This window comes from Xenopus tropicalis, chromosome 10, assembly GCF_000004195.4.
Source record: "Xenopus tropicalis strain Nigerian chromosome 10, UCB_Xtro_10.0, whole genome shotgun sequence".
In the NCBI taxonomy this organism is placed as follows: Eukaryota; Metazoa; Chordata; class Amphibia; order Anura; family Pipidae; genus Xenopus; species Xenopus tropicalis.
Genome location: NC_030686.2, coordinates 42457415 through 42483368, shown reverse-complemented (window position 1 = coordinate 42483368; position 25954 = coordinate 42457415). Strand labels below are relative to the sequence as shown.

Sequence of the window (25954 nt, the reverse complement as noted above, 5' to 3'; positions counted from 1 at the left end):
TTATAACTGATGACATCAAAAAGCACCTTTTATATAATTATAATGTGATGAATTCTCCCTCAATATTCCACCCTGCAAGAATTTCTCTGTTGCAGTTAGAAATAAGTGTTTCATCAAAACCAAAATTATGCTAAGGCATTTGCACGGGGCAAAAATTACAAATGAAATATAAATTTCCCTTTTTCCATCTATAATCTAAAATTATAAATTATTTTTGTTTAAAAACAGAAAAAAAAAAAAAAAAAAAAACTAGTTCTGGATATGGTCACTGATGATCTTCTGACAAGGAGAGTCATGATGCACGGCCGCTGTGTATAAGACCACGGTCAATAAACTGATATTTGCTTAAAATAATAAAAAGGAAAACTAAGCCCAAAGAGGAACATTAAAATAAACAACTAAACAAACAATTACAGGGCTGACAAGACATTCCCACATTATATAACACTGTTTAGGAACAAGCCTGGTGCCCCTGAAATCTTATACGAAATTAAAGACAAGAGAACAAACATTATTTTCAACAAAAGCAGGGATAGCAACTTATTCATTTCCAGATGCTCTTGAACTGTAATCCTGGGGTTGGAGGGTTGGAGTTCAACACTACCTGATAGGAAGCAGGTTCCTATACCTCATATTGCCTTCCCTTTTGAGCTATGAGTACTGTCTTTTTTCGGGTTTCCATAATAAATACTGAGCTTTTCCAGGACAGCAAGTAAAATCAATGAGTGCAATCAGATGTGGAGTAAAACCAGATTCTGGGGGCTTCTGATATCCCCCCATTCTTACTGGAATAGAAAACACTAATTCCATGACATTCACTCTGTCGTATCAAAGGCTGTAAAAAAAGGGCAAATTTGGGTTTCTGGAAATGGGAAGGGGCTAACACTGGGACCCTGGGGAAGTGCAGCAGTAGCAGGACCCAGTGGCAGTCTATGCAGGACAACAGAATCCAGGCATGAGCTGTTAGGTGCATGAAACTGACATTTTTAAACAGCTCTCCCCATAGCTGGGCTATTAGTTAGTAAATAGCTTCATTTTGGATTTGTGAAGAAGCTTGCTCTGTTGTGGGCTTTCCTCATCTTCATCCATATCAACCCAACTGGCTTTCAATGGGGTCATATCTGGCGCTACAACATCCCCATCCTGCAAAGAAAAGCAAGTTACATGAGTTACACTCTTTGGCTAAAAGCACACAGGCCAACATTTACCCATCTGGAATGATGGTGTGGGCCTTGTCCCAAACCACTTTTTATAATGTGTCAATAATGAACTGGTGGGAAGGGGGGTGTAAGGGAGATTGCACGTGTTCCATAGCTTAATGTGTTTTGTGCCTGATGGGGGCACTGCCTCATAGGCTGAGCAGTGCATATGAGTACAGGCCCAGACTGGCAATCTGTGGGTTCAGGCAAATGCCAGAGGGGCTGCTGTAAGTTGCCATAGACAGTCACTATTTATTGGGCTGGAGGGGGCTGTTTGGGCCTCTGGGTACTTGGAATGCCAGGACCCAGGCCCAGACTGGCAATCTGTGGGTTCAGGCAAATGCCAGAGGGGCTGCTGTAAGATGCCATAGACAGTCACTATTTATTGGGCTGGAGGGGGCTGTTTGGGCCTCTGTGTACTTGGAATGCCAGGACCCAGGCCCAGACTGGCAATCTGTGGGTTCAGGCAAATGCCAGAGGGGCTGCTGTAAGATGCCATAGACAGTCACTATTTATTGGGCTGGAGGGGGCTGTTTGGGCCTCTGTGTACTTGGAATGCCAGGACCCAGGCCCAGACTGGCAATCTGTGGGTTCAGGCAAATGCCAGAGGGGCTGCTGTAAGATGCCATAGACAGTCACTATTTATTGGGCTGGAGGGGGCTGTTTGGGCCTCTGGGTACTTGGAATGCCAGGACCCAGGCCCAGACTGGCAATCTGTGGGTTCAGGCAAATGCCAGAGGGGCTGCTGTAAGATGCCATAGACAGTCACTATTTATTGGGCCTCTGTGTACTGCCGGGGCCTATTTTCTGTCCCAGGTACAAAACACGTTAGACTATTTATTATGCCCTAATACAACTTTAACTTTTTACAACTATGGCTCATTCTACTTATTAAGGGTCCCACATAGTTCCATGTAGAAAAAATAGTGATACCTTCCTGCATCTCTTCTTTGCACATGAGAGTACAACCCTGTGGCTATTATTTATTTGCGCCAACTGACAAGTATAACAGCAAAGCTGAAGCTACTGATGGAATCTATGTTTATAGGCTCTGCTTGCACAGTGAATGCTGGGAGAGAGTACGGTGGAAATAGTGAGGCACATTCAAACCTGTGGTTTAGAGAAATCCTTGTTCATGCACCACTGAACAAAATATCTTTTTGCCGCCTCCAAGCTTCTTTCGTCCGTTTTCTTGCAATAAACACGGATAATCTGCTCAGCAAATTTCTCCGGCAGGAGCTGGGAAACCTGATATAGAAATAAAAAGATAAGATTGGTAAGTTTGTACTTAAAGGGATACTGTCATGATTTTTATGGGGTACTTTTTATTTTTAAATGACACTGTTTACATAGCAAATAATTCCCTCTGCCATTTAACATTTTATTCTTGAACCAATAAATGTGTTTTTAGCTGTAATATTGGTGTGTAGGCGCCATCTCAGTGCATTGTGCCTGAGTCTGAGCTTTCAGAAGGACCCAGCGCTACACATTAGAACTGCTTTCAGCTAACCTATTGTTTCTCCTACTCCCATGTAACTGGAGGAGTCCCAAGCCAGACTTGGATTTCTTACTATTGAGTGCTATTCTGATACCTACTGGGAGCTGCTATCTTGCTCCCTTCCCACTGTTCTGCTGATCGGCTGCTGGGGGAGGGGGGGGGGATATCACTCCAACTTGCAGCACAGCAGTAAAGTATGACTGACGTTTATCAGAGCACAGGTCACATGGCTGTGGCACCCTGGGAAATGAAGAATATGGCTAGTCCCATGTGAAATTCCAAATTAAATATAAAAAAAAAAAAAAAAACGTTTGCGTTTTTGAAAAGATTCCAATGTTGATATTGAAATGAATCCATCTCAGTCCTGCCTCGTGGGGTTCACACAGAGGGAACAAGCTCCCAAGTATCCACATGGCTCAGTGCAGAGAAGATTCACCCACTGGAATTTCACTTACCTGATCTCTTCTAATCTTTATTGCTTTGCGAGGATCCGACTTGCAGTAGAAGCGCACGTTGTTTATTGGATTCTGTTCTTTCATTCCATAATCCATATGAATTACCTACAGAAAACATCACAATTAAAACTGCCACATGCTCTGAAATACAAGGGGCATCCCGCAAGGTACATATTTCAAGGAGAAGGAAAGGTAAAAACTAAGTAAGTTTTATCAGAGTCCTCTATCAAAAGAAACAAAAGATTTCTTGTCTCCTTTTTTGTAAACGTGTTCTTCGGTATCAGACTTCCTCTCTCAGAAAAAATCCTTAATTCCCAGGGCAGAGTCTGCTCAGCTCTCCCCTCTCCTGCTCCCCCCTCCCATCAGCTTGAAAAAGGAACTAGAATGTTCTGAAAGCTTGCTATGGTTATCTTAGTTAGCCAATAAAGGTATCACCTTTATACCACTTTTGTTATTTTTTATTTCAAAAGGGTTACCCTGTAAACATTTTTTGACTGGCTAACACAGTACATCACCTTTTCCTGCAATAAGAATTCATAAAACTCACTCCCCCTCCCATAAGAATGTGTAATCTGAGCTACCAACAGCTAGAGCTGCAGCAGGAAGCCAGAGGAGACCAAGCTAAAACGGCAGCTGCTATCTTAAACAAACAGAGGGGGCTTCTAGGGTTGTTTACTCAGGTATGGTAAAGCTTTCTGCAGAATAAATATAGCATTCTATGTGGCACTAATGTGGCAAATCTATTTGCAGTAAGATGCTAAAATGCCTTTCCTTCTCCTTTTAATGGTGCATATTATGGAATACAATTACTGTTTATTCACATAGCACTGACATATGATGCAGAGAGAACTTACAGTTAATGTACAGGAGACTGATGTCAGTAAGTATGTCCAATCGCACAGAACAAAAGAACTTGCAGAAAGCAGTAATGGAGATTTGCACCTAGAATAGGCACTCTTATTGGGTAAGAGACTGCACTTAGCGTCATTTTGGCATGCTGCACCCGATAAGGATAACCCTTTTAATGTTAATCCCCATTACAACAGCAGCTTCAAGCAATATCTAAGGCAAGCCTTTCCATCACCCAATCAATTTATTCCGCATACAGTCTAATGGGAAGGGCTACTTACATCTACTATAAAGTCCTCTGTGTTAAGTTCTACATCTGTTGTTGATGTTTGTGGAACTGATTTTGCCAGATCCGCTGGTAATGTATCATATTCATCCTGCAGGAGAAATGCACATACTGTATTTGTATAGTTAATGAAAAGAAAGGAAAGAAGCACTCACTTGTAGAAGGGGTAATTGTAAATGTTATAGTCAGTGCTGCATATAATGGACTCAAGGAAACAGTGACATACAACATAGTCCTCAACTACAGCTGCTCTCAGTTCTGCATTGGCGTAAAGGTTCCCATACACAGGCTGATAGTAGCTGCCGATATGGGTCCCTTAGACCGATTCGGCAGCTAATCGGCCCATGTATGTGCACTCCCAACAGCCTGCCCGACCGATATCTGGCCTGAAATCGGGCAGATCTCGATCGGGCAGGTTAGAAAATCTAGTCGGATCGGGGACCGCATCGGCTTGTTGATGCGGTCCCCGGACCGACTTTTCCTATACCCACCGTTATAATTCGATCGTTTGGACCCAGGGCCAAATGATCGAATTACCCTGGATTCTCCCGATATTGCCCACCCGTAGGTGGGGGATATTGGGAGAAGATCCGCTCGCTTGGTGACATCGCCAAACGAGCGGATCTTATGCTGTGTGGGGACCTTTAGGGACTTGTTGGGTTGGTCGTTATCACCATAATCAAGTGGTTTAACCAAATGCTTTTATTACCCCACAGCATTCTGCTTGATTTGACTGTATGTTTCCAATTTCAGGCACCTGAGAATAGCTAGAGGGCCCCAAGTGTGCAATGTAAAAAGGCCCCTCCTTTCACAAGAAACAGTGACGTTTACACAGTGCTGTCCCTTCTAGCTATAGGTTGTGGCAATACCGGTTCAACCCCATGACTGTAATGACTGAGCAAGCAGCACAGTTTACACTGCCTTAACCATACAAAGAAACCCAGTACTAGAGAGCGTGCATTTCCCAGCTGTTAATCCTTACCGGTTCAATTCTGGAGTTGATGCTAGGGTGCGTTTGTCCTACAAATTTGTACAGCTGTCGCCGTTCTACTTTGCGCAAAATTTCTCTGGCTTCCTTTAGATCAGGATTATCAGAATAAAGGATGTGATGGTATATGTTATCTGGAAGAAAAGTGCAGGAATATATCATTCATTTCTCACTCAGTTATAGGGAAATGAGAGTCACAGCGCTCTCCAGAGATTTTAACATTATTCAGCACAATGATCTCACTAAAATGCATTTTAAAAAGGGCATCAATCCACCCAGGCAGGATCAGGGATTCACCTTGAGGGATACAAAACAATTTTTGTGTTGGCCTGAATAATAAGTATTATACACAGGTATCGGACCCCTTATCCGGAAACCCATTATCCAGAAAGTTCCGAATTATGGAAAGGCCATCTCCCATAGACTCCATTTTAACCAAATAATTAACATTTTTAAAAGCGATTTCCTTTTTCTATGTAATAATAAAACAGTACCTGTATAAACAGACTGTTGGCCACATACCAACGGTAAAAGCAAAATTCCCACAGGACTCAAAGGACAAACAGGTATGAGCAGAAAGTTTAAAGTAATTATAATTGTTAAACTATGTATAAATCTTTAAAACTTTGTTACAAACGCGATGTAAACGAAAAAAACTGCATCACGAAAACTGCTGTAACAAAAACTTTGATCATCAAAAATAAAAAAAACAATGATTAATAAAAAAAAAAAAACAGTACCTGTACTTGATCCCAACTAAGATATAATTACCCCTTATTGGGGGCAGAACAGCCCTATTGGGTTTATTTAATGGTTAAATGATTCCCTTTTCTCTGTAATAATAAAACAGTACCTGTACTTGATCCCAACTAAGATATAATTACCCCTTATTGGGGCAGAACAGTCCTATTGGGTTTATTTAATGGTTAAATGATTCCCTTTTCTCTCTAATAAAAAAAACATTACCTGTACTTGATCCCAACTAAGATATAATTAATTCTTATTAGAGCAAAAACAATACTATTGGGTTTAATTACGGTTTAAATATTTTTTTTAGTAGACTTAGGGTATCTGAATTATCTGAAAACCCCAAATCCCGAGCGTTCTGGATAACAGGTCCCATACCTGTACTGTATAATCATCTTGTATTGTCTTTATATGGGTAGCTGAACAAACTTGACCCACACTCTGTTTTTGGGAAGTGATAACTCTCACCCCACTGCATGTTAACTGCAGATTTCCTTCATTGAGCCCCACCTTGTCTTCTTAGCATCAAATTAAGCCTAGGTCAGTGAGCAGATCAAGGAATGACATAAATGCTCTTCTAGCAAGACAGAACAGGGCAGTTGGAAAGCAGAGAGCCCAGTGGTAGTAATTAGCTTACCTGTGAGTTTGGTATATGCCACCATATCATCCACAGAACCAGAGATTGTATAATAATTTCCATCGGACCCTTTTATTCTGATGTGTGGGTCTGCCTTTATAAAAGCATCTGTGATCCTGAAAGTACAGAGACATACAACAAAATTATAACAGCACAGATATTTATCTGTACTAAGCACAATTCAGCAGGAACAGCCCTCTAAGTCTGCTCATAGCCTGTACAGAGATATACCATAAAACTATGGCAGCATAGGGATTCCCCTGTACTAAGCACAATTCAGCAGGAACAGCCCCCTAAGTTCGCTCATAGCCTGTACAGAGAGATACCATAAAACTATGGCAGCATAGGGATTTCCCAATACTAAGCACCATTCAGCAGGAACAGCCCCTAACCTGGGGGGGGTTAATATAATTCAATGCATAACAACCCTCTCTTACATTGTCTCAATGATGTTTCCCACTTTGTGCTGGTATGCTCTTCGGTGGAGACAATTGCGTGTATGGAACATGTCGTATAAATTCCCGACTTCCTACATAGAGAAGGCGGAAGAAAAATTATTAGTGGCTAGTTTAATGATAAAGGCTAAAGGCACATGTCCAGTGCTATAAGGGAGAAGGCAGTGGTTGTGCCAGAATGAATCCCTTGTTGTGGTTTCCCACTAATTATGGAGACACTGGTGGTAAAACAGAGACACCACTGGGCAACACTACATTCTTCCCTAGTTGTGCACAGCTGTCACTATCAGCAGATCACATTACATGTTTTTAAATGGAAAAGCAGCAACAGGTGAATAAAGTGATTTTTGTCTTATTTGTAAATTTATTTTTCCTTTTCAAATGAAATGAAAGAGAAAAGGGCAACTTTCCCAAAGGGTAGAGCAGCTGTCAAAACACATTTTTTTCCCAAATGCACAATCTACAGGGCACAACTACAGTATAGCACAACCAAACAGGCTCCTATGTTTACAAGAAACACAAGCGTCAAAAAGATGGCAGTATCAGCAAGCAGCTTTACCTTGTCTCGGGTGCAGATGTGCTTTTTGCTGCCGACTTCACAAACCCGGGCAAATTTTAAAAACCGCTTGTAATCAAAGTTATTCTGAATACCCAAATGGTGACAGTCCCTGGGGGAAAAAAGAGATGGTTATTCTATAGAACAAAAAAACTGTAATGGACACAAAATGTAGACCTAACCGAACTGCCCTATATTCCAGCATATGGCCAGTATTCCTGTTTATGGCAGACAATATTGTTCCCAGATGCCAGTGTAAAGTTGGCCATACACAGGCCGATATCATACGAAACCTAGTTTTGTACGATATTCGGTGCATGTATGGCGGATCAATGAGACTACTGATATTACAAAAGCTTTGGATATCAGTTGTCTCGTCGATCGAGCGGAACAAAAGATTTTGCTTTTAGGGTTGAATCGTCAGGTGGGTTAGAATCCCTACTGTTCCTACCTCCTTGTGTGACAATTCATCTCTGAATGTCAGTGGAGGGAACGAACAATCTCTCTGAAGGATCGTAATTGTAAGGTGTATGGCCACCTTAAGACATCTGTGGGCTGGTTATTCTCTGTGACCATGAAATGTTTTTGCTGAAACACCAATCTGTCCAGGCAAACCACTAACAGAGGAGTAACCACAGGAGATCAGGACCATATACAGTGAAATCAAGAGAGGATTCTACCATTTTCACAGTTAAATGGGCAGGGGTGGTACCTTCTCATAGTCCCCAATGATAACTAGTTTTAGCTTGGCAGAAAAAGCAATATGACTACTCGCACACTACAATAATCACATTAAGAACATACAAAGCAATGTACAGCATTGCGGCAGGAGATGAGAGCAAACTGTTCCAGACATGTACCTGGCAAAATAGTCCCACTTATCCACATCAATTCCATTTCTTTTGTTTGCCACAATCTCGTAGAGGAAGCTTTTCTCTTCAGTCCGACCTCGATATGGCCACTGCAAGGTGCCAAATATAATAACAACAAACAATTAGAATTCAGCTGATATTATGTACAATGCATTCTTGTATATAGGATCCACTTTCCAGAAACCCATTATCCAGAAAGCTCTGAATTATGGGAAGGCCATCTCCTATAGAATCAAATAATTCAAATTTTGAAAAGTGATTTCCTTTTTCTCTGTAATAATGAAACAAAACCTTGTACTTGATCCAAGGAGGCAAAACATCCCTATTGGGTTTATTTAATGTTACAATTAATTTTTAGTACAGTTATGGTATGTAGATCCAAAGTACGGAAAGATCCCTTATCTGGAAACCAAACATTCTGGATAAGAGGTCTCATACCTGTACTGTATACTGCAGTTTAAATCCTTTAATACAAAATTATAGGGTAAATATATTTTAATTTTGTGATGTATTGTTATTTTAATGTATTTCCCCATTTAAATGTAATCCTCTGCCAACAGAACTGCACAAGGCCTTTATGTATTCCCATCAATGAACCAGGAACCAAACTGGACTTGCCCACAAGTAAAGTGTGAGAGAGAGAGAGAGAGAGAGAGAGAGAGAGAGAGAATGTAACAGAGTAGGCACTCACGTATAACAAGGACATAGTGTGCCTGGGTGCAGTATAATAGCAAAAAATGTACCATGTAGAAAAAGATGCCGCACTCACAGGTCTTAGTGAAAAATAAAGAATCAATTTATTGATGGAAAGACGTCAATCTAACGTTTCGGCAGTATCCAGAGAAAGGCTGTGGATACGGCCGAAACGTTAGATTGACGTATTTCCATCAATAAATTGATTCTTTATTTTTCACTAAGACCTGTGAGTGCGGCATCTTTTTCTACATGGTATATATATATATATATATATATATATATATATATATATATATATATATATATATATATATAATCGTATAGATTAATTATTCACTATTTCTGGGCAGCAGTCTGCTAGTCACTGCCACATCTGGCTTAGGCACCGCATTTCTCCTTATATATTATTACAAGAAGCTGTTACAGATGGATGGGAAAGTTTTCATACTCAATGTGCCTTAGGCCAAGACAGACAGATGAGCCAGTGTTTTGGTGTAGAGGTCTCTCTCTCACTGCTCAGTGTGTGGGTCAGTGGGATTGCTTTAAATAGCATGCCGCTATGCCAATTTATATACCCAAGCCCACCCAATCTATGGTATCTATGGCAAATATATAAATAAGCTCCACGCCATTAGTGGTGGGGCTTGAAACTGCCTTGACAGCCACAGGGCACCAGTCTATTTGGGCTGATCCTCGGAACACTACAATCACTGTACCAATTTATTTAATATATATCTTAATATTCCAAATTCCTTACCGAAGAGCTATTCTGGCTGGAGTTAAACTGCTGCTCATCTTCTGATGACAGGGGCCCTGCTATTTGCTCTTTGATAAAGGTTAAGTCATCAGGTAAGCAGAGTCCGTACTCTTTCATCACCTCCTCTAAACCATTGGATTTTATAAGGTGGTCAAACATTGCTACCGAGGCAGATTCATGCTAAAGAAATAAAAAACATGTAAATTGCAGTTTACGTGTATTAGTTATATGGTTTCAATGAGACATCACGGTGAATTCAGTGAGCTTATTGCTATATGTTATAACACAGATGCTGTATAGGTCAAATGACTTACATCATTAAATATGGTGTCCGTATTGGTCTAAAATGAACATATTTTAATGTTTATACTACTCTGGACAAGAAATAAATGGGATCAGACAATCTTTCAGAAGTAAATTATACATAGCTTTTGCAGGGGTCTGTAACGATGATAGTATAAAAACATAACTCTAGATCAGCTTAAATTAAAATACACACCTTAAACTTTCTTTTTGGGCAGGCAAGGGGCATAAACCTCCCGTCGAACATATGGGAGAAGGGTCCATGTCCTGAAATACACAACATTTTTGATGATGTTTTCCAATACATTTGTGAGGTCACAGTGCAAAGGGACAGATTTATCCATATTTAAAATACAAGAAAATATTAATGATACGAGAAAAAAAAAAAAACAGCAAAAAAAAAGGAGATTTTGTGATACTCACCGTTAAATCCTTTTCTCTCAGGGCGTCTGTGGGACACAGGGACCATGGGGTATAGTAGGTACCAGCAGGAGGCAGGACACTAGAGTAGGAAGAAGAGAGCTAACCCCTCCTCCCTGCTGCTATACCCCCCAGTACTTCCTGCCTTCGCCAGTTTTGTCGCAAAGAACCATAAGGTAACGATCAACTTAATAACTATATACATGTAGGCAGAGAGAAGTTCAGAAGGTTTATCCGCTTCCAGGGGGGGAAGCCCTGTGTCCCACAGACGCCCTGAGAGAAAAGGATTTAACGGTGAGTATCACAAAATCTCCTTTTCTCTAACAGTCGTCTGTGGGACACAGGGACCATGGGGACATACCAAAGCTGTCCCTTTATTTCTGGGTGGGAGAAGCGGATTGGTAGGTCAATATGAGGACTAATTAATTGCCGCCTGTAGCACTTTTCTACCAAAGTGCACGTCAGATGCTGCGAATACCTCGAATTGGTAGAATTTGGTAAAGGTGTGAATGGAGGACCAAGTGGCGGCCCTGCAGACCTGATCGGCTGAAGCTCTGTTTCTAAAGGCCCAGGATGAACCAATGCCCCTGGTAGAATGAGCTGTGATGTGAATGGGAGGAGATTTGCCGCGGGCGATGTAGGCTCTGCGTATGGTCTCCCGGATCCAGCGAGATATGGTGGTCTTGGATGCCTGGTGTCCTTTCCTTTGGCCGGAATGGAGGACGAATAGAGAGGTTGTGGCTCGAATGTCTCGAGTGCGGTGTAAGTAGAATTTGAGGGCCCTGACTGGGTCGAGGGAGTGTAGCGCCACCTCCTTGGGGGATGTCGGATTAGGACAGAATGATGGAATCGTGATATCTTGGTTAATGTGGAAGGCCGAGACCACCTTAGGGACGAAGGATGGTAGGGTCCGTAGGACTGCTCGATCCTCGTGGAATATCAGATATGGAGGTTGACTGGACAGTGCGCTGATTTCTGACACCCTGCGAGCTGAGGCGATGGCCAGCAGGAATACCGCCTTCCAGGATAGCCAGGCTAGGGGGATGGTGGCTAGTGGCTCAAATGGAGGGGTTTGTAGGGCCGATAGGACCAGGTTGAGATCCCACGGGGGCAGAGGTTCCCGGAAGGGAGGGCAAATGTGTGCTACCCCTTGAACAAATGTGGTCACGTCGGGTAGGATGGCTAGCCGTTGTTGGAAGAGTACGGAGATCTGGGACTTGAGAGAGCCTAGGGACAGACCCTTGTCCAGACCTGATTGTAGGAAGGACAGGAGGTGGGGAACCGACAGATCCTGAAAGGAGTGACCAGCCCGGTCGCACCAGTCTCTGTAAGTTTTCCATACTCGATGGTATGTCTTGGAGGAGACGGGCTTTCTGGCTGACATCATAGTACGTATGACGTCGTGTGAGAATCCCTTTTTTCTGAGGACTATCGACTCAATCTCCATGCCGTCAAATTCAGGAAGGCTGGATTGGGGTGAAGGATTGGTCCCTGAGCGAGAAGATCGGGGATCTGAGGAAGCGGCCACGGTTCTGATCTGCTGAGCGCCACCAGTTCGGTGAACCATGCTCTTTTGGGCCAATGAGGAGCTATCAGAATGACTGTGCATCGTTCTGATCTGATCTTCCTGATGACTCTTGGTAGCAGAGGAAGAGGCGGGAAGGCGTATGCGAGATCGAAGTCCCATGTGGTCGTTAGGGCGTCCGCTGCCAGCGCTAGAGGATCTCGACATCTGGACATGAATTGAGTCACCTTGCGGTTTTGGCGGGAGGCCATGAGGTCTACTTCTGGAAGTCCCCAGAGAGCTACGATGTCCTGGAATATCCCTGGGTTCAGGGCCCATTCCCCCGGATCGAGCCGCTGTCGGCTGAGGTAGTCGGCCTGCCAGTTTTCGAGGCCGGGAATGTAGATGGCCAAGAGACGGACTTCCCTCGCTTCTGCCCACGTTAGGATGCGGCTGACTTCCTTGAGGGCTTGTCGACTTCTTGTGCCCCCTTGGTGATTGAGGTATGCGACCGTGGTGGCATTGTCCGATTGGACCTTGATGTCGCACCCTGTGAGTCGGTTCTGCCAGTGGCAGAGCGCTAGGCGTACCGCTCGGATTTCCAGGATATTGATCGGAAGGCGGGTTTCTGCCGCCGTCCAGGTTCCTTGAGCTGTGAGGTGACCCATGACTGCTCCCCAGCCCTGGAGGCTGGCGTCGGTGGTAAGGATGAGCCACTTTGGTTCCTGTAGGGAGCGTCCCTTCTCCAGGTGGGTCGAGTTGAGCCACCAAGTCATGGCCACTCTGGTCTTGGGCAGGAGCTTGATCGGCTGGGAGAGAGAGCTGCGGTTCCATTGATCTAGTATGTTCCACTGCAGGGCCCTTAGGTGGAATTGGGCAAAGGGGACTGCTTCTATGGAGGATACCAGTGACCCCAGTACCTGCATGGCCAGGCGGACTGAGGGCTGGGGGTTGTGTAGAAGTTGACGGACCAGGCTCTGGATTCTGGTAATCTTCTCCGGAGGGAGGAGAACCCTCTGCTCCGTCGTGTCGAATACCATGCCAAGGAAGGGCATGCGTTGGGATGGTGTTAGTCTGGACTTTGCCGTGTTGATCTTCCATCCCAGGGCAGTCAGAAAATCCATGACCAGGGAGAGTTGGGATGTGGCTGCTGGGAGGGAGGGAGCCTTTAGTAGAAGGTCGTCCAGGTAGGGTGTAATGGAGACCCCCCGTGATCTCAGTGAGGCTGCAGCCGCCGACATGATTTTGGTGAAAATCCGGGGGGCCGAGGTGAGGCCGAAGGGAAGTGCGGTGAACTGGAAGTGTTGGTTTTTGAGAGCAAACCGCAAGAACTTCCAATGGGGAGGGAAAATAGGCACGTGTAGGTAGGCATCTTTGATGTCCAGGGCCACCAGGAACTCGTTTGGATTCATGGCTGAGATGACTGACCGAAGGGGCTCCATCTTGAAGCGAGAGAAACGAATGAAGGCGTTGAGGTGCTTCAAGTCTAGGACGGGTCGAAAGGAACCGTCCTTCTTTGGGACGATAAAGAGGTTGGAATAGAAACCTCGATATTTTTCTCCCGAAGGGACCGGGACAATCACTCTTTCGTCCAGCAGGTCCTGGATGGTGGAGAGGAAGGCATTCTGTTTGTTTGAATCTGGAGGGAGTCTTGACATGAAGAAACGGTTTGGTGGTCTGGACACGAACTCGAGCCGATACCCTGAGGAGATTATGTCGTGTACCCACGGGTCGGCGGTGAGGCGAAGCCACTCGTCTCGGAATAGGTGGAGTCTGCCTCCTACCGGGGTGGAGTTCTCTTGTGGTAGGTAGTCATGCCGTGGCGGACTTGTCGGAAGTCTTGCCTTGGGGCTTCTTATTTTGCCAGGAGAATTTGGGACGGCCCTGGAATCTAGGCTTGTTGGAGGACTGGGAATGGTAGTCCCTGGATGATGATGATGATGATGTCCTGGATGGTCTTCCACGAAAGAAACGTCCTCTGCGAAAGGAGGTACGGTTCTTTGGTTGCGGGAGTAGAGTGCTCTTTCCTCCTGTAGCTTGGCTAATGATTTTGTCTAGTTCAGGACCGAACAGGAGTTTGCCCTTGAAGGGGATGGAGGTTAGTGATTTTTTGGATGAGAGGTCGGCTGACCACAATTTGAGCCATAGAGAACGACGCGCCGCTACCGAGAGAGCCGAGGTTCGGCTAATGGCTTGAGCCGCGTCAAGGGATGCTTCGCACAGGTATTCGTTAGCGTCTTTGATCTGAGATGCCAAGGTCGCCAATTCCTGTCTAGGGGCGCCCGAGTTGATTCCCTCCATAAGGGAGTCGGACCAGGACTGGATGGCCCGAGAAACCCATGCCGATGCCAAAACAGGTCTCAGACTTTCTCCCGCCGCTGTGAACGCGGCTCTGAGGAAACCTTCCGTCTTTTTGTCCATGGAATCCTTGAATGAGGACGCGTCGGGGACCGGAAGGGCAGTGTTCTTGGAAAGACGCGAGACAGGTGCATCGACTGAGGGTGGCGTGGACCACTTGTGGAGGGTTTCCTGAGGGAATGGGTAGGAGCGCTGGAACCTCCTGTTGGCTTGAAAGCGCTTCTCTGGGTGTTCCCATTCTGATTGACTGATGTTGTCTAGCTGTTCGTGGGTAGGAAACATGGATAGTAGCTTCTTTTGGCGTTTGAAAAGCGCTGAGCTCTGAGACTCTGGAGTCTTGAGATCGAGGCAGGAGATGACTGCCGCAATGAGAGAGTCCACGGCTTCTGATGGAGGTCTGGAAGGTTCTTCGGTGTCGGCAGGGTCATCTTCGTCGGATATTTCGCCCTCACTTAGTGACTGTGCGTCCCAGTCGGCTGATGGTTGAGGTGATTCGGAGTCGCTGTAGTCCTCGGCATGCATGGGGACATGGCGTTTAAGGGACTTGGGACGAAGGTCTGAGTCTTCCCGATCCAGCTTGTCCAGAAGCTTGTCCAGACATGCAGCCAGTTTGGGGATACCCGTGGAGAGAGACACTGCCCAGGACGGCGGATCCTGGCTAGGAGCCACGGTCGGTGTTTGTGCTGTGTGTGTTTCTGCGGAAGTAGGCTCGCCCTCAGGTTCTGTGGCCTGGACCGTAGGAGTAGGGTCCTGGGCCTGGGAAGCAGTTTCAGCATTGGCTTTGGAGCAGGAGGAGCAGAGTGGTTCCTTCCTGCCGGAAGGTAGGCGTTTGCAGCACCTGGCGCAAGCGAGAAATTTTACCTTGGAGGAGCTGGAAGCCCCTCTGGAAAAGGGACCCCCTGAATTGCCCTCTGCCATAGTAGTTAGTGCGAAGGGAAAAGTTAATGCAGAACAGTACAGTAGCGTGATACCAATGTGGTAAAATGGTACAATTGCAGACTGAGTGCTGTAACGGGAACAGTGTCAGTACAAGTCAGTAATAACAGCCAGAGTATTGCCAATACAGAGCTAGTACAGAGAGCTAGTACAGAGCTAGTATACAGTGCCGGAATGGAGCTAGTACACAGTGTCAGTACCTGCCAGTAACAAGACCCCTTGATAGTGAGAGTTAGTACACAGATCAGGAGAATATGAAGCACAAGCGTAATGTAGTGCTCAGTGCTTAGGGATGTATAGGCAGCAAGACAAAAGTGTAGTGAATACACACCCAGCCCCCAATGTCTGCCCAACCCCCTTATGCCTGTTCTCCCTCTGACCAGCGCCTGACCCCTGAGGAGGAAAAATAGACCGTGGTCCCTGTGATCCCCTTCAGCCAGAGTCTGTGCCGGAGAACTGCCTTTTTGCTTGCTCTATTCAGGATGGAGAGCGGAGAATGGCCATGCGATCCGGAAGGAGAGAGTGAGCGCAGTGAAGAGAAGCGCGCGAAGAATGGCGCGAAGTAGCTGACGTCACGCGGCGAGCAGGAAGTGGAACGCATAGGTGGAACGCATAGGTGGAACGCATGGTGGAACGCAAGTGAATCGAAGGAACGGTAGAGTCGCATGGATGCCGTAGCTTGTAAGGTAATAGGCAGAGAAGCATGGTTGGAGGCAGAGGCAGGGCACAGACAGGCAAAGCTGAGCAGGGGGGATATGGGAACCAGGCTAAGGGGCAGCGCTGGGAGCATGGCTAAAAATGGAGAAGGCATAGTGGAAGAAAATAGGGGGGGGGGGTTGGTCGGGCTGGTAGCCTGCAGGGAGCCTGGCTACTAAGTTAAAGGCAATTTTAAAGCTGGATAGGGGCCATGGCACTTAGGAAACGCTGGGCAGCTTCTGCACTCTGTGTTCAGAGGCAGGGTATCTGCGGGGCTGTTCAGTAAAAACTTACGTGCCCCAGCGTCCTTAAATTATTCCCACGTAGGGGGAAGCCTGAATAGAGTGGCTCCTGTTGGAGACCTGTTGCCAGATTGAATCTGGCCGAAGAAATACTTGAAGAGAGAGATGATGATCCTGTCTCCTTGTGGGACACTAGAAAAAAACTGGCGAAGGCAGGAAGTACTGGGGGGTATAGCAGCAGGGAGGAGGGGTTAGCTCTCTTCTTCCTACTCTAGTGTCCTGCCTCCTGCTGGTACCTACTATACCCCATGGTCCCTGTGTCCCACAGACGACTGTTAGAGAAAAATACAATTGCAATACACTTGAGAATTGTCATGATTTGTTTAAAAATAAAAAAGGGTATGAATTTGCCGACAACAAAAAAGCAATGGTCATAAATACCATTGTGTCAACTGTTTGCACTGATATTTACCCAGGTCGTGACAAAGTCCGGCTATCTGAACACAAAGCATGTCCCTGTGGTTAATCTGAAGCTCTGGTTGTCTCTCGTGCAATGCCTGAACAAGACATCCAGCCAGGTATCCCACTCTGTAAAGTAAATCAAGAAATAATAAAGATGGTTCCACGGAATTGATTAACAACACAAGAGCATTTGGTTTAATTTGCCAGTAGCCTTCTCCAAAAGTTCTTATGGAAAAAGCACCCAACGTGGTCATAAAGAGATTGTTCATGGCAGCAAAAAGCACATACAGGTATGGGACCTGTTATCCAGAATGCTCGGGACCTGGGGTTTTCTGGATAAGGGATCATTCTGTAAATTGGATCTCCATAACTTAAGTCTGCTAAAAATCATTTTAATATTGAATAAACCCAATAGGCTTGTTTTGCCTCAAATAAGGATTAATTATATCTTAGTTGGGATCAAGTACAGGTACTGTTTTATTATTACAGAGAAAAGGGAATCATTTAACCATGAAATAAACCCAATAGGGCTGTTCTGCCCCCAATAAGGGGTAATTATATCTTAGTTGGGATCAAGTACAGGTACTGTTTTATTATTACAGAGAAAAGGGAATCATTTAACCATTAAATAAACCCAATAGGGCTGTTCTGCCCCCAATAAGGGGTAATTATATCTTAGTTGGGATCAAGTACAGGTACTGTTTTATTATTACACAGAAAAGGGAATCATTTTTAAAAATTAAACTTATTTGCTTATAATGGAGTCTATGGGAGATAGCCTTACCGTATTTCGGAACTTTCTGGATAATGGCTTTCCGGATAAGGGGCAGAACAGTGTGGCAATCATTCTCTCAGCATTATAGAGTGTAAGCTCTTTTGGGCAGGGCTCTCTTCACCTCTTGTATTGGTTATTGATTGCTTTATATGTTACTCTGTATTTCCAATGTATGAAACCCACTTATTGTACAGCGCTGCAGAATACGCTTTATAAATAAATGTTAATAATAATCTACCAAAGACTACACATACTGTATCTTGGGAACAGCAAAGGAGTTATCCAGGCTCCCAATCTATTAAGACAGATAACTACTGTTTCATTCTGGTTACGGTTTCCCTATTCCTTATCTCTCTTTGGCCAGCTGCTAAGCACTCAGGAAGTGAAACACTATTATAGCATCATGTTGCAGTTAGGAAACAAAAATAACAGTAAACCATAATGAGGAACCTCAAATACTTTTAAAGGCACACAAAGTCTTTGCGTAGGGACTTGCACAACCTCCTACAGACAGGAACACAATGGAGACCCCCTGGGTAAGGGGCAGCCATATTGGAAACCCCTGCTGTTAGGAAACAAGTGATAGATGCGAATAGAAGCATTTGTCCAGAGACACGCTGGCAGAAAACCCTGCAAAGAATTTTAATGATGTTGTCCAAATAAGTACTACCTGTAACCGTGAAGCACCTTTCCAGTTCATTTCTGGGTTATTAATGAAAAGCTTAAGTGACCTACATTGTTTCTCAACCAAAGGCTCCACTGCTCTAACTTCAGTGCATATAGTTCCACTCTTGGTTCTCACACAAACATTAGCGTGGAAAATAGTAAATATGCCTAATGTTGGTAAAGGGAAGGCAGAAATATGCCCTTATTTTCCCCAAAGGTGTAAAATATTGTATAAAAGGATAAGAGAGTTAATCATTACTATACCCAATGGAGTGCTCGAATCTGTTGTGAGAAGCCCCAGGGAAGACATAATAGGATCCACCGAGCTGTTTGATGTATCTCAGGCGCTGGAACTCAGGGGTGTCAATGATACGGACTAGCAGTGGGTGCAACTCAATGTGGCCATGGATTGGGTCATTGAACACCTGAAGAGGAAAATAAACAGGAATCAAGATAATTGGGCACTGACAGTTTTATGCAAAGAGCTAAAATGGCAGGAAATAACTTGTCCTGAAAAAAGAACCAGCTAAAAGATATTTGTTTATTCATTTGAAAAGGTCTCCGTTTCAAGTACGGACAGAAAGGAACAATAACTACAGCGGGTCTGCAAACTGTATTCTGGCAATTTCATATCAGTAACCAATCGCTGTTCATATGCTCCTATGTTGCCATCAAGTAAGCCTTTTTGGATATTTTTACTCTGCCCCTATGAATGAAGGCATTCATGCGACTTTCCAAAGCATAAAGGAACTGGCTGATCATGCCATTAGCTGTGCGCGTGCCAAATCTGGCAATATCCAACCAGCAAGCCCTTTAAAATCCAAGTCTGGGAAGGATTCTGTAGAGCACAGTGGGTAAAGGAGATACCCTTTATACCACTTCAATCCCATGCAGAAGTGGCATATAGATGTATCTATCTCTTTTAAAGGGTAACTCTGGCTTCGGAACTAAGATTTGTTAAAGGACACAACACAGAAACCCCTAATATCCCTATCACTGTAATCTGTTCCTTCAAAAAGTCTGAATAAATACTATTTGTATATGCTGAAATCCAGCTGCAAAACAGTTTTTCGCTTTCCGCGTCATTTGAAATCCTGGCAGGGGAGGGGGGACTAAAACATTGATGTTACAAATTGTAACAGCTTCTCCACAGCTTACAGACAGCATGCAGGAACTACATAACCCACAATGCATTGCACTGGGATGTTCCTTTCCTCATTGACACTATGTGTGCAGGGGATTGTGGGATTGTGAGGATACAGGCTGAAGGCAGGCGACTACTGTTACATTTTATTTCAGTCTCAAAGTAGTCAGCCAGATCAGCAGGGGAACAGGGAACTGTTTCAAACCAGATTATTTACATTAAACATCATGAAAAGGCAGAATTTTTTTTCCAGTGATGTATATTGCAAAGTTGCTTGAAATTATGTTTACTTTTTAAAATGCTTAAGTTGTGTTTGGGTGGAGTTCTCTTTCAAACCACTGGTGTGGCTTGGTCAAGCCACTTAAGGGTGAAGACACACAGAGCTACTAGTAGCAGCAACTTTTTAACAGCTACTTTTTCACGGCTACTAAACCCCAAAAATACCCTGCCATGGACAATAATGAGAATTGCCTCTGCTAAAACACACAGACAATTATCAGTAAATGATCAGCATTGTCTATTTTAGTAGCCACAACAAGTAGCAGCTACTAGTAGTTCTGTGTGTCTTTACCATAAAAAGGATTGCAATGATTAATTAGTTGCTTTTCAATTGGAGCATATAGTTACCCACATTATAAAACCATAACAATGGCTTTTATCTATCTTTAAGTAACTTCTGTCAGTTACGTAATTACTATTTCAAATTAGTATTTGAAAAGCTGTTAAGCCAGCCATTGCCCTCTCTCTTATACATTAATCTATGAGCTATGTAACTTGTTCTGCCCCGACTGTTGCAGCGCTCTCATGGTGAACCTTGGCAGTCAGAACAGCCTTCATCGCCAAAGAGAATACAAGAAGTTTTTCCACTGGATATCTTCATGCTTACTGCAAGCAGCCAAGGCAAACAATTCCATCAGGAAACAAATATGAAAAGTATTATTGAAGAATTACAATGGAACTGGGCTCTGCTCCAAATATATTAATATGCCAACACATTTGGTCACATCATGGTTCTCTGATGGGGAAGATGAGCCATGAAAGCAGAGCAGATCTCTGTTTATTCAGAAGTTGCAGAATTACTTGTGGTTTCAAAGGAAATAAATATGTTTTTGGCAGCAGGAATCTGTTCCTCCCACACAACGACAAACAAAGTTCCTCTGGTGTCTTTCCCACAGCTCCAGGGGAATGGCTTCCAATTAAGCAAAGGGTTATGGGGGTCAAAGAAGCAGTGAGACCTTGTGATAACAGACTGGCAGACAGGACCGGAGTCAGACCTTGATGACCCTGCACACACAAAAGCTGCACCTTTAATCTCCAAAGTACTTCACAGCTAGATAAAAATGCTGATCTGTAAAAGAGCATTCCTAGAATCCCTGTCCCTGTCACTTGGAAGACCTTGAGCTGTTTTTGTTCATGTGCGGGAGGAGCAGGTCTAACACTTTCTGTTATGTTTTAAATGATCAGGAACATCCCTTTGTATCAACAGAGACTGCTGATGTCATGAGAAGAGACAGAACGTACCTTCATGATTCTGGAGGAGTTTTGGCACAGCATTCGCAGACAGTGTAGAAGGTCCAACCTTAAAGCAACAGAACTGGAAAACAAAAGGATTTGGGATTAGGAATCAGCTGCATAACAAAGCCATAAAGTACTCGGACACATATTGACCTTTACCACCCACAGACCGCAGAGAGCCAAGCAGAATTAGAACTAAAGTACAGTCATCATTGTGGAGGGCGGTGACCCCAACACAACCCAACCCCCTTAGGGGGCTACTTGCGAAAGGCCCCACGATTAAAGGCACTAAGAATAACTCCCTCCTGGTCTTACACCAGAAAGTCTGGCGGACTGCACACCAGATGATGAATAATAGGGTAACGCACCCCCAAACCCCAATCTTTAGTAACCCGGAGTTCCCCTCCCTAAGAACCTCCCAACCCCACCCAGTGTGGCTCGAACAAGATGTATGTACAGTGGGGAATGTGTGGGGCAGGAAGGGCATGATCCAATTCAGAACTCTCCAAATAGAATATGGAATCCCCAGGTCCCAGTGGCTAATGTATAATGGTATTGCCACAGCGTTGAGGAAGCGTAACAGTACCCAGAGAATAAAAATTGGTATCTCGGATATAGCCATGGCCATAACTGACAGCAAATGCAAGGGGCTTATATCCAATCTCTATAAGAAACTATTAAAGCTAAAGGTCCAGGCCAACTCTATTAAAGCACTAGCTAAATGGGAGAAGGATATCCCCACGCTGAATGACTCCCAATGGCAACAGGCACTCAAAACCCCAGTGCAAGTGTCCCTAAACTACAAGTATAGACTACTGCAGCTCTATATTATCCACAGGGCCTATCTGACCAAAAGCAGACTGCACAGAATGGATGCTAGCATTTCCCCCATGTACTAAGCTGAGTGCATACTGGGCCGAAGTCCTAGATACCCTCACACACTTATTACAATACCCCGTTCCAAGGTCACCTGAAATATGCCTACTAGGTGTGACTGCCTCACTAAAACTGCATACACCTGATCTACAATTCTTGCAAAAAGTGCTATTTATAGCTAGGAAGGGAATCACAAGGGTCTGGAAATGCTCTGACCCTCAAAAATACTGCCAATGGTATAGCGCAGTGGACGACCTGTGCAAGGTTGAGAAAGCGGCAAGTATTAAAAATGGAACCTACAATAAATTTTGTGCTATATGGAATAAATGGAACAATGCGCACACCTCAATGCCTTAAAAACCAATGTGAAATAGCCTACTGCTTATGTATCTTAATGCGATACCTTGTAACTTAATAGCTGTCCTACGCCTATGTGATAGAAGTTGTTAAATCAAAACAAATGTCCAATGTACCTATGTAATGCTATGTATTCTCTCAATAAAATTTTACCTGAGCAAAAAAAAAAAAAAAAAGTACAGTCATCATTATCATTTACATGCCAGTTAAGAAGCTGCCATTTCCACTGACTTTCTCACCGTGCGAAAGTCACAGCTAAAAGCTATGGGATCGAACCATGTAAGGCTGCCGATAGCTAATATTCCATCACCTTTCAGTATTTCATAACATTTTCATAACCCTATAATTAATATGTATTGTCTGCTAGGCATGCACCAAATTCGGCCGAACCCCTAATCCTTTGTGAAAGATTCAGCTGAATCCCGAACCAAATCAGAGTTTTTCAGAACAAAGAAAGTTTAAAGAGAACCACCTTCGTGTGTGGGGAAAAAGTCACGTGATTTTATGGATTCTGATTCGGCTCCGCCAGAAGCATAGATTTGGCCGAATCCAAATCCAGCTGAAAAAGGACGAATCTTGGATTCAGGGCATTCCTATTGTACCTTAAAGATAAGTCTATTGGATTTCCCTCCCTAAGTACCGGACTGAAATATGCCTCTTCTTCTATCCTTTGTACCCAACCTACGGAAATTCTCCACCAGCAGCAATAATCCTATGGACTAGCCATATATACTGGTATGGGAAGTCCTCAGCATATATACTCTTCCACTAATCCAATCACAATGGCACTTTGTAACTCTTCAGAAAGGCGACATCTGAAACTCCCCGTATCAGTCAGTTGAACTGAAGAAGCTGCTCGGATGAGTAGTGAAACGTCTTCAATGATTACCAAACAAGTCCAGTTGCTTTAGATTTATTTATACTAGATATTAAAAAGATAAGGTTTTTTGGGGTTTATGTAATAAAAGACACTAAGTTTGCCCAGAAGCAGTAACCCATAGCAACCAATCAGCAGAAAGCATTTACTGGTCACCTGTTTAAAAACCAAACATCTTATTGGTTTGCTTTTGATTACTGCTCCTGGGCAAATTTTGTGCTTTTTATTACATATGGGGGTTTGAGTCTGCTTTTAAGTTAAGGGATTTCCACCAAGTCTTAAATCAAAAACAAACAACAAAACTAAGTATTCTTACCTTATCTGGAGATCTATTAAATGGGACTCTGTAAGATATTCCAGTATTCGTCCCTTTATCTTGTTTTCTTTAGAAAGGGAAAAAAAAGACATTTAAATATTTTTTTTCTTACAAGAAACCAGAATAACATTCCCCCTGTAAAAGGGCTAAGGCAAAATACACATGGGGAGCAATTAGCCCTTCAACCTAAGGAGCAACTTACTAGTAGCTGCTCCAAAAAGGGTTTCCATTGGCAGCAATAGAAGTTGCCGGTGGAAAGCCCTTTGCAAGGAAACTTTGCACGACTTCAGAAACCAAAGCGATGTGAAGGGCTTTCCACCGGCAACTGCTATTGTGCCAGAGGAAACCCTTTTCAAGAGCAGTTACTTGCGGGGTGAAAGAAGCGATCTATCGCGGGCGAGTAAGTCGATCCGTAGGTGCTTGCCCTTAGGGCAGTGGCAGAAAGGAAGAATAGCCGTCCCGCAACAAATCTTAGTTGCCGCAGCCGACTAATCTCCCAGAAATGCCAACCCACCAACAAGAATGTAAGTCGCCGGTGGGATAGCATACGCGTCACTACGATTTCCCGAAGTCGCCCAAAGTTTCCTCTCAAGGCAACCTCGGGAAATTGTAGCGACGCGTATGCAATCCCACCGGCGACATACATTCTTGCCAGTGGGATGGCATTGCGGGGAGATTAGTCGTCCGCAGCAAAAAAAATTTGACACAGGGTGACTAATCTCCCCTTCTGCCACTGCCCTTAGACACATGGAGCTACTTAGTAGCAGCTATTTGTCACGGGTACTAAATTCCAGAAACTACCATAATACTGAGAATTGCCTCTGTTCAAACACATGTAGAGACAATTATCAGTAAATTATCAGCATTGTCTATTTCTGTAGCTGTGACAAGTAGCTGCTACTAGTAGCTCCGTGTGTCTTCACCCTATAAGAGCAGGGGACACAGATATTCATTTGCTAACGACGAGTAACACAAAGAAGCAGATAGTCAAAGCAAACACTATATAGATATGGTAACAGAAACAACAGATGGATGAACAGAGTAATGACCCGATGAAACTCATCCCAAAATGTGCACAAACCTGGCCTGTCATTAGCTGTAATGGAAACTGCCCAGCATGGCTGGATCATGGCAATACTCATGAAAAGTATACTGGACCCTAATACAAGATAAATAATCTAAAACCCCCCAACACTTACAGTAAGGGTAAAGAGACACTTTGCTACTAGTAGCAGCTACTTATCATGGCTACAAAAACAGACATTGCTGATCATTTACTGATAATTGTCTCTACTTGTGTTTAGCAGAGGCAATTCTCAGTATTGTCTATGGCAGGGAATTTTCTGTTTAGTAGCAGTGACAAGTAGTTGCTACTAAGTAGCTCCGTGTATCTAAACCCAAAATGTAAAGAGTGGTTCCATCCAAGCAATTTCAGGGCTCAGGCAATAAAACGCTTGGAATAACCCCCAATTATTCCTGCACCGTAGTGGCACTCATGGGTCAGGCGATTATAACTCAGTAATGCATTGATCTAAATATGTTGGATTTAGTACATCCTTAGAAATACTGCACCCCCTATTTTAGATCAAATAAGGGTTCAGTGCCCCATATCCGAGACTCAGCCTGGTGCCTAGTATCCAAATAGCATTGATTGCATTGTCAGCTACCAGTACAACCCACATTTTAGCCTAGGACCTAATGTAACGAGAACTGGGATGGTCAGAGGGAGAGCCTACCACATCCCAAATATACACAATGTTACGTGCAGATGGTGTAGTTTTAGGGTGAAGACACACAGAGCTACTTAGTAGCAGCTACTAGTCAGAAAGTACGCTGCCATAGACAATACTGAGAATGACCTCTGCTAAAACACACACAGAGACAAATATCAGAAAATGATCAGAACTACTTTTATAGCCGTGACAGCAGCTCTGTGTGTCTTCACCCTTGGACTTCTGATACCCTTACACTGGAGCTGCTGCTACAGAGACAACTATGAGGGGTCCATCTTAAATCCAGGGGCTTTAGCCTGCAATCACAGACAGTGCAGGGGCCATGCAACAAAGAAAAGAAACTTGTGGTTGGTTGCTATGGGTTACAGGACTGGTGCACTCTTGCAAAGGGAATCTGTGCCCAGAGGGAGAAGCAGGCTGCTGGCAGCACATAAGAATGAATGGCACATATGATTGTTATCAAGTCCCTTATGAAGGGGTGCATAACCAGCAGTCAGTCGGTACCTACCTCTGAAGACCCCCTCCAGCTCCCCGAGTCCCTGGCTGCCCAGAAACAAGCACACCTCCTCCACATCCCACTCCCGGTAATTGGCAGCGCTTTGGCCGCCGCTCCAACGTTTCACTCGCTTTTCCGGGGTCAGGTAGCCATCCTGGGCATTGGGGGAAGCGTCGCGGCGCACTCGTTTGGCCCTGTCGATCCCGTTCATTGCAGAAGCCAATACCGCACAGACGTCCCAGGCAAGAGTGACCGCGCAATGAGACTGATCCCGCTCTGCAGG

General features: G+C 44.2%; 1 protein-coding gene across 1 annotated transcript; it reads right to left on the bottom strand.

Moving 5' to 3' along the window:
• samhd1 (SAM domain and HD domain 1) lies at positions 1–25954 on the bottom strand. Its single transcript, XM_031894334.1, has 16 exons — positions 25684–25954; positions 23443–23509; positions 21023–21095; positions 18622–18782; positions 16927–17042; positions 10495–10565; positions 9996–10175; positions 8531–8631; positions 7674–7782; positions 7097–7188; positions 6660–6775; positions 5270–5409; positions 4283–4378; positions 3153–3257; positions 2310–2447; positions 1–1143 (listed from the first exon to the last, which is right to left on the bottom strand). Exons 1-16 carry the CDS (start codon positions 25880–25882, stop codon positions 1015–1017), a joined length of 1893 nt encoding a protein of 630 aa, XP_031750194.1. The 5' UTR covers positions 25883–25954; the 3' UTR covers positions 1–1014.

Bases quoted from the DNA above. Each gene is read 5' to 3' on its own strand.
- samhd1 (XM_031894334.1), bottom strand. From the start codon at position 25,882: ATGAACGGGATCGACAGGGCCAAACGAGTGCGCCGCGACGCTTCCCCC. The intron at 18,783-21,022 runs GTACGTTCTGTC...TTTCCTCTTCAG, and splicing joins ACTCCTCCAGAATCATGAAG to GTGTTCAATGACCCAATCCA. The intron at 6,776-7,096 runs GTAAGAGAGGGT...CTGTACTTTCAG, and splicing joins GGAAACATCATTGAGACAAT to GATCACAGATGCTTTTATAA.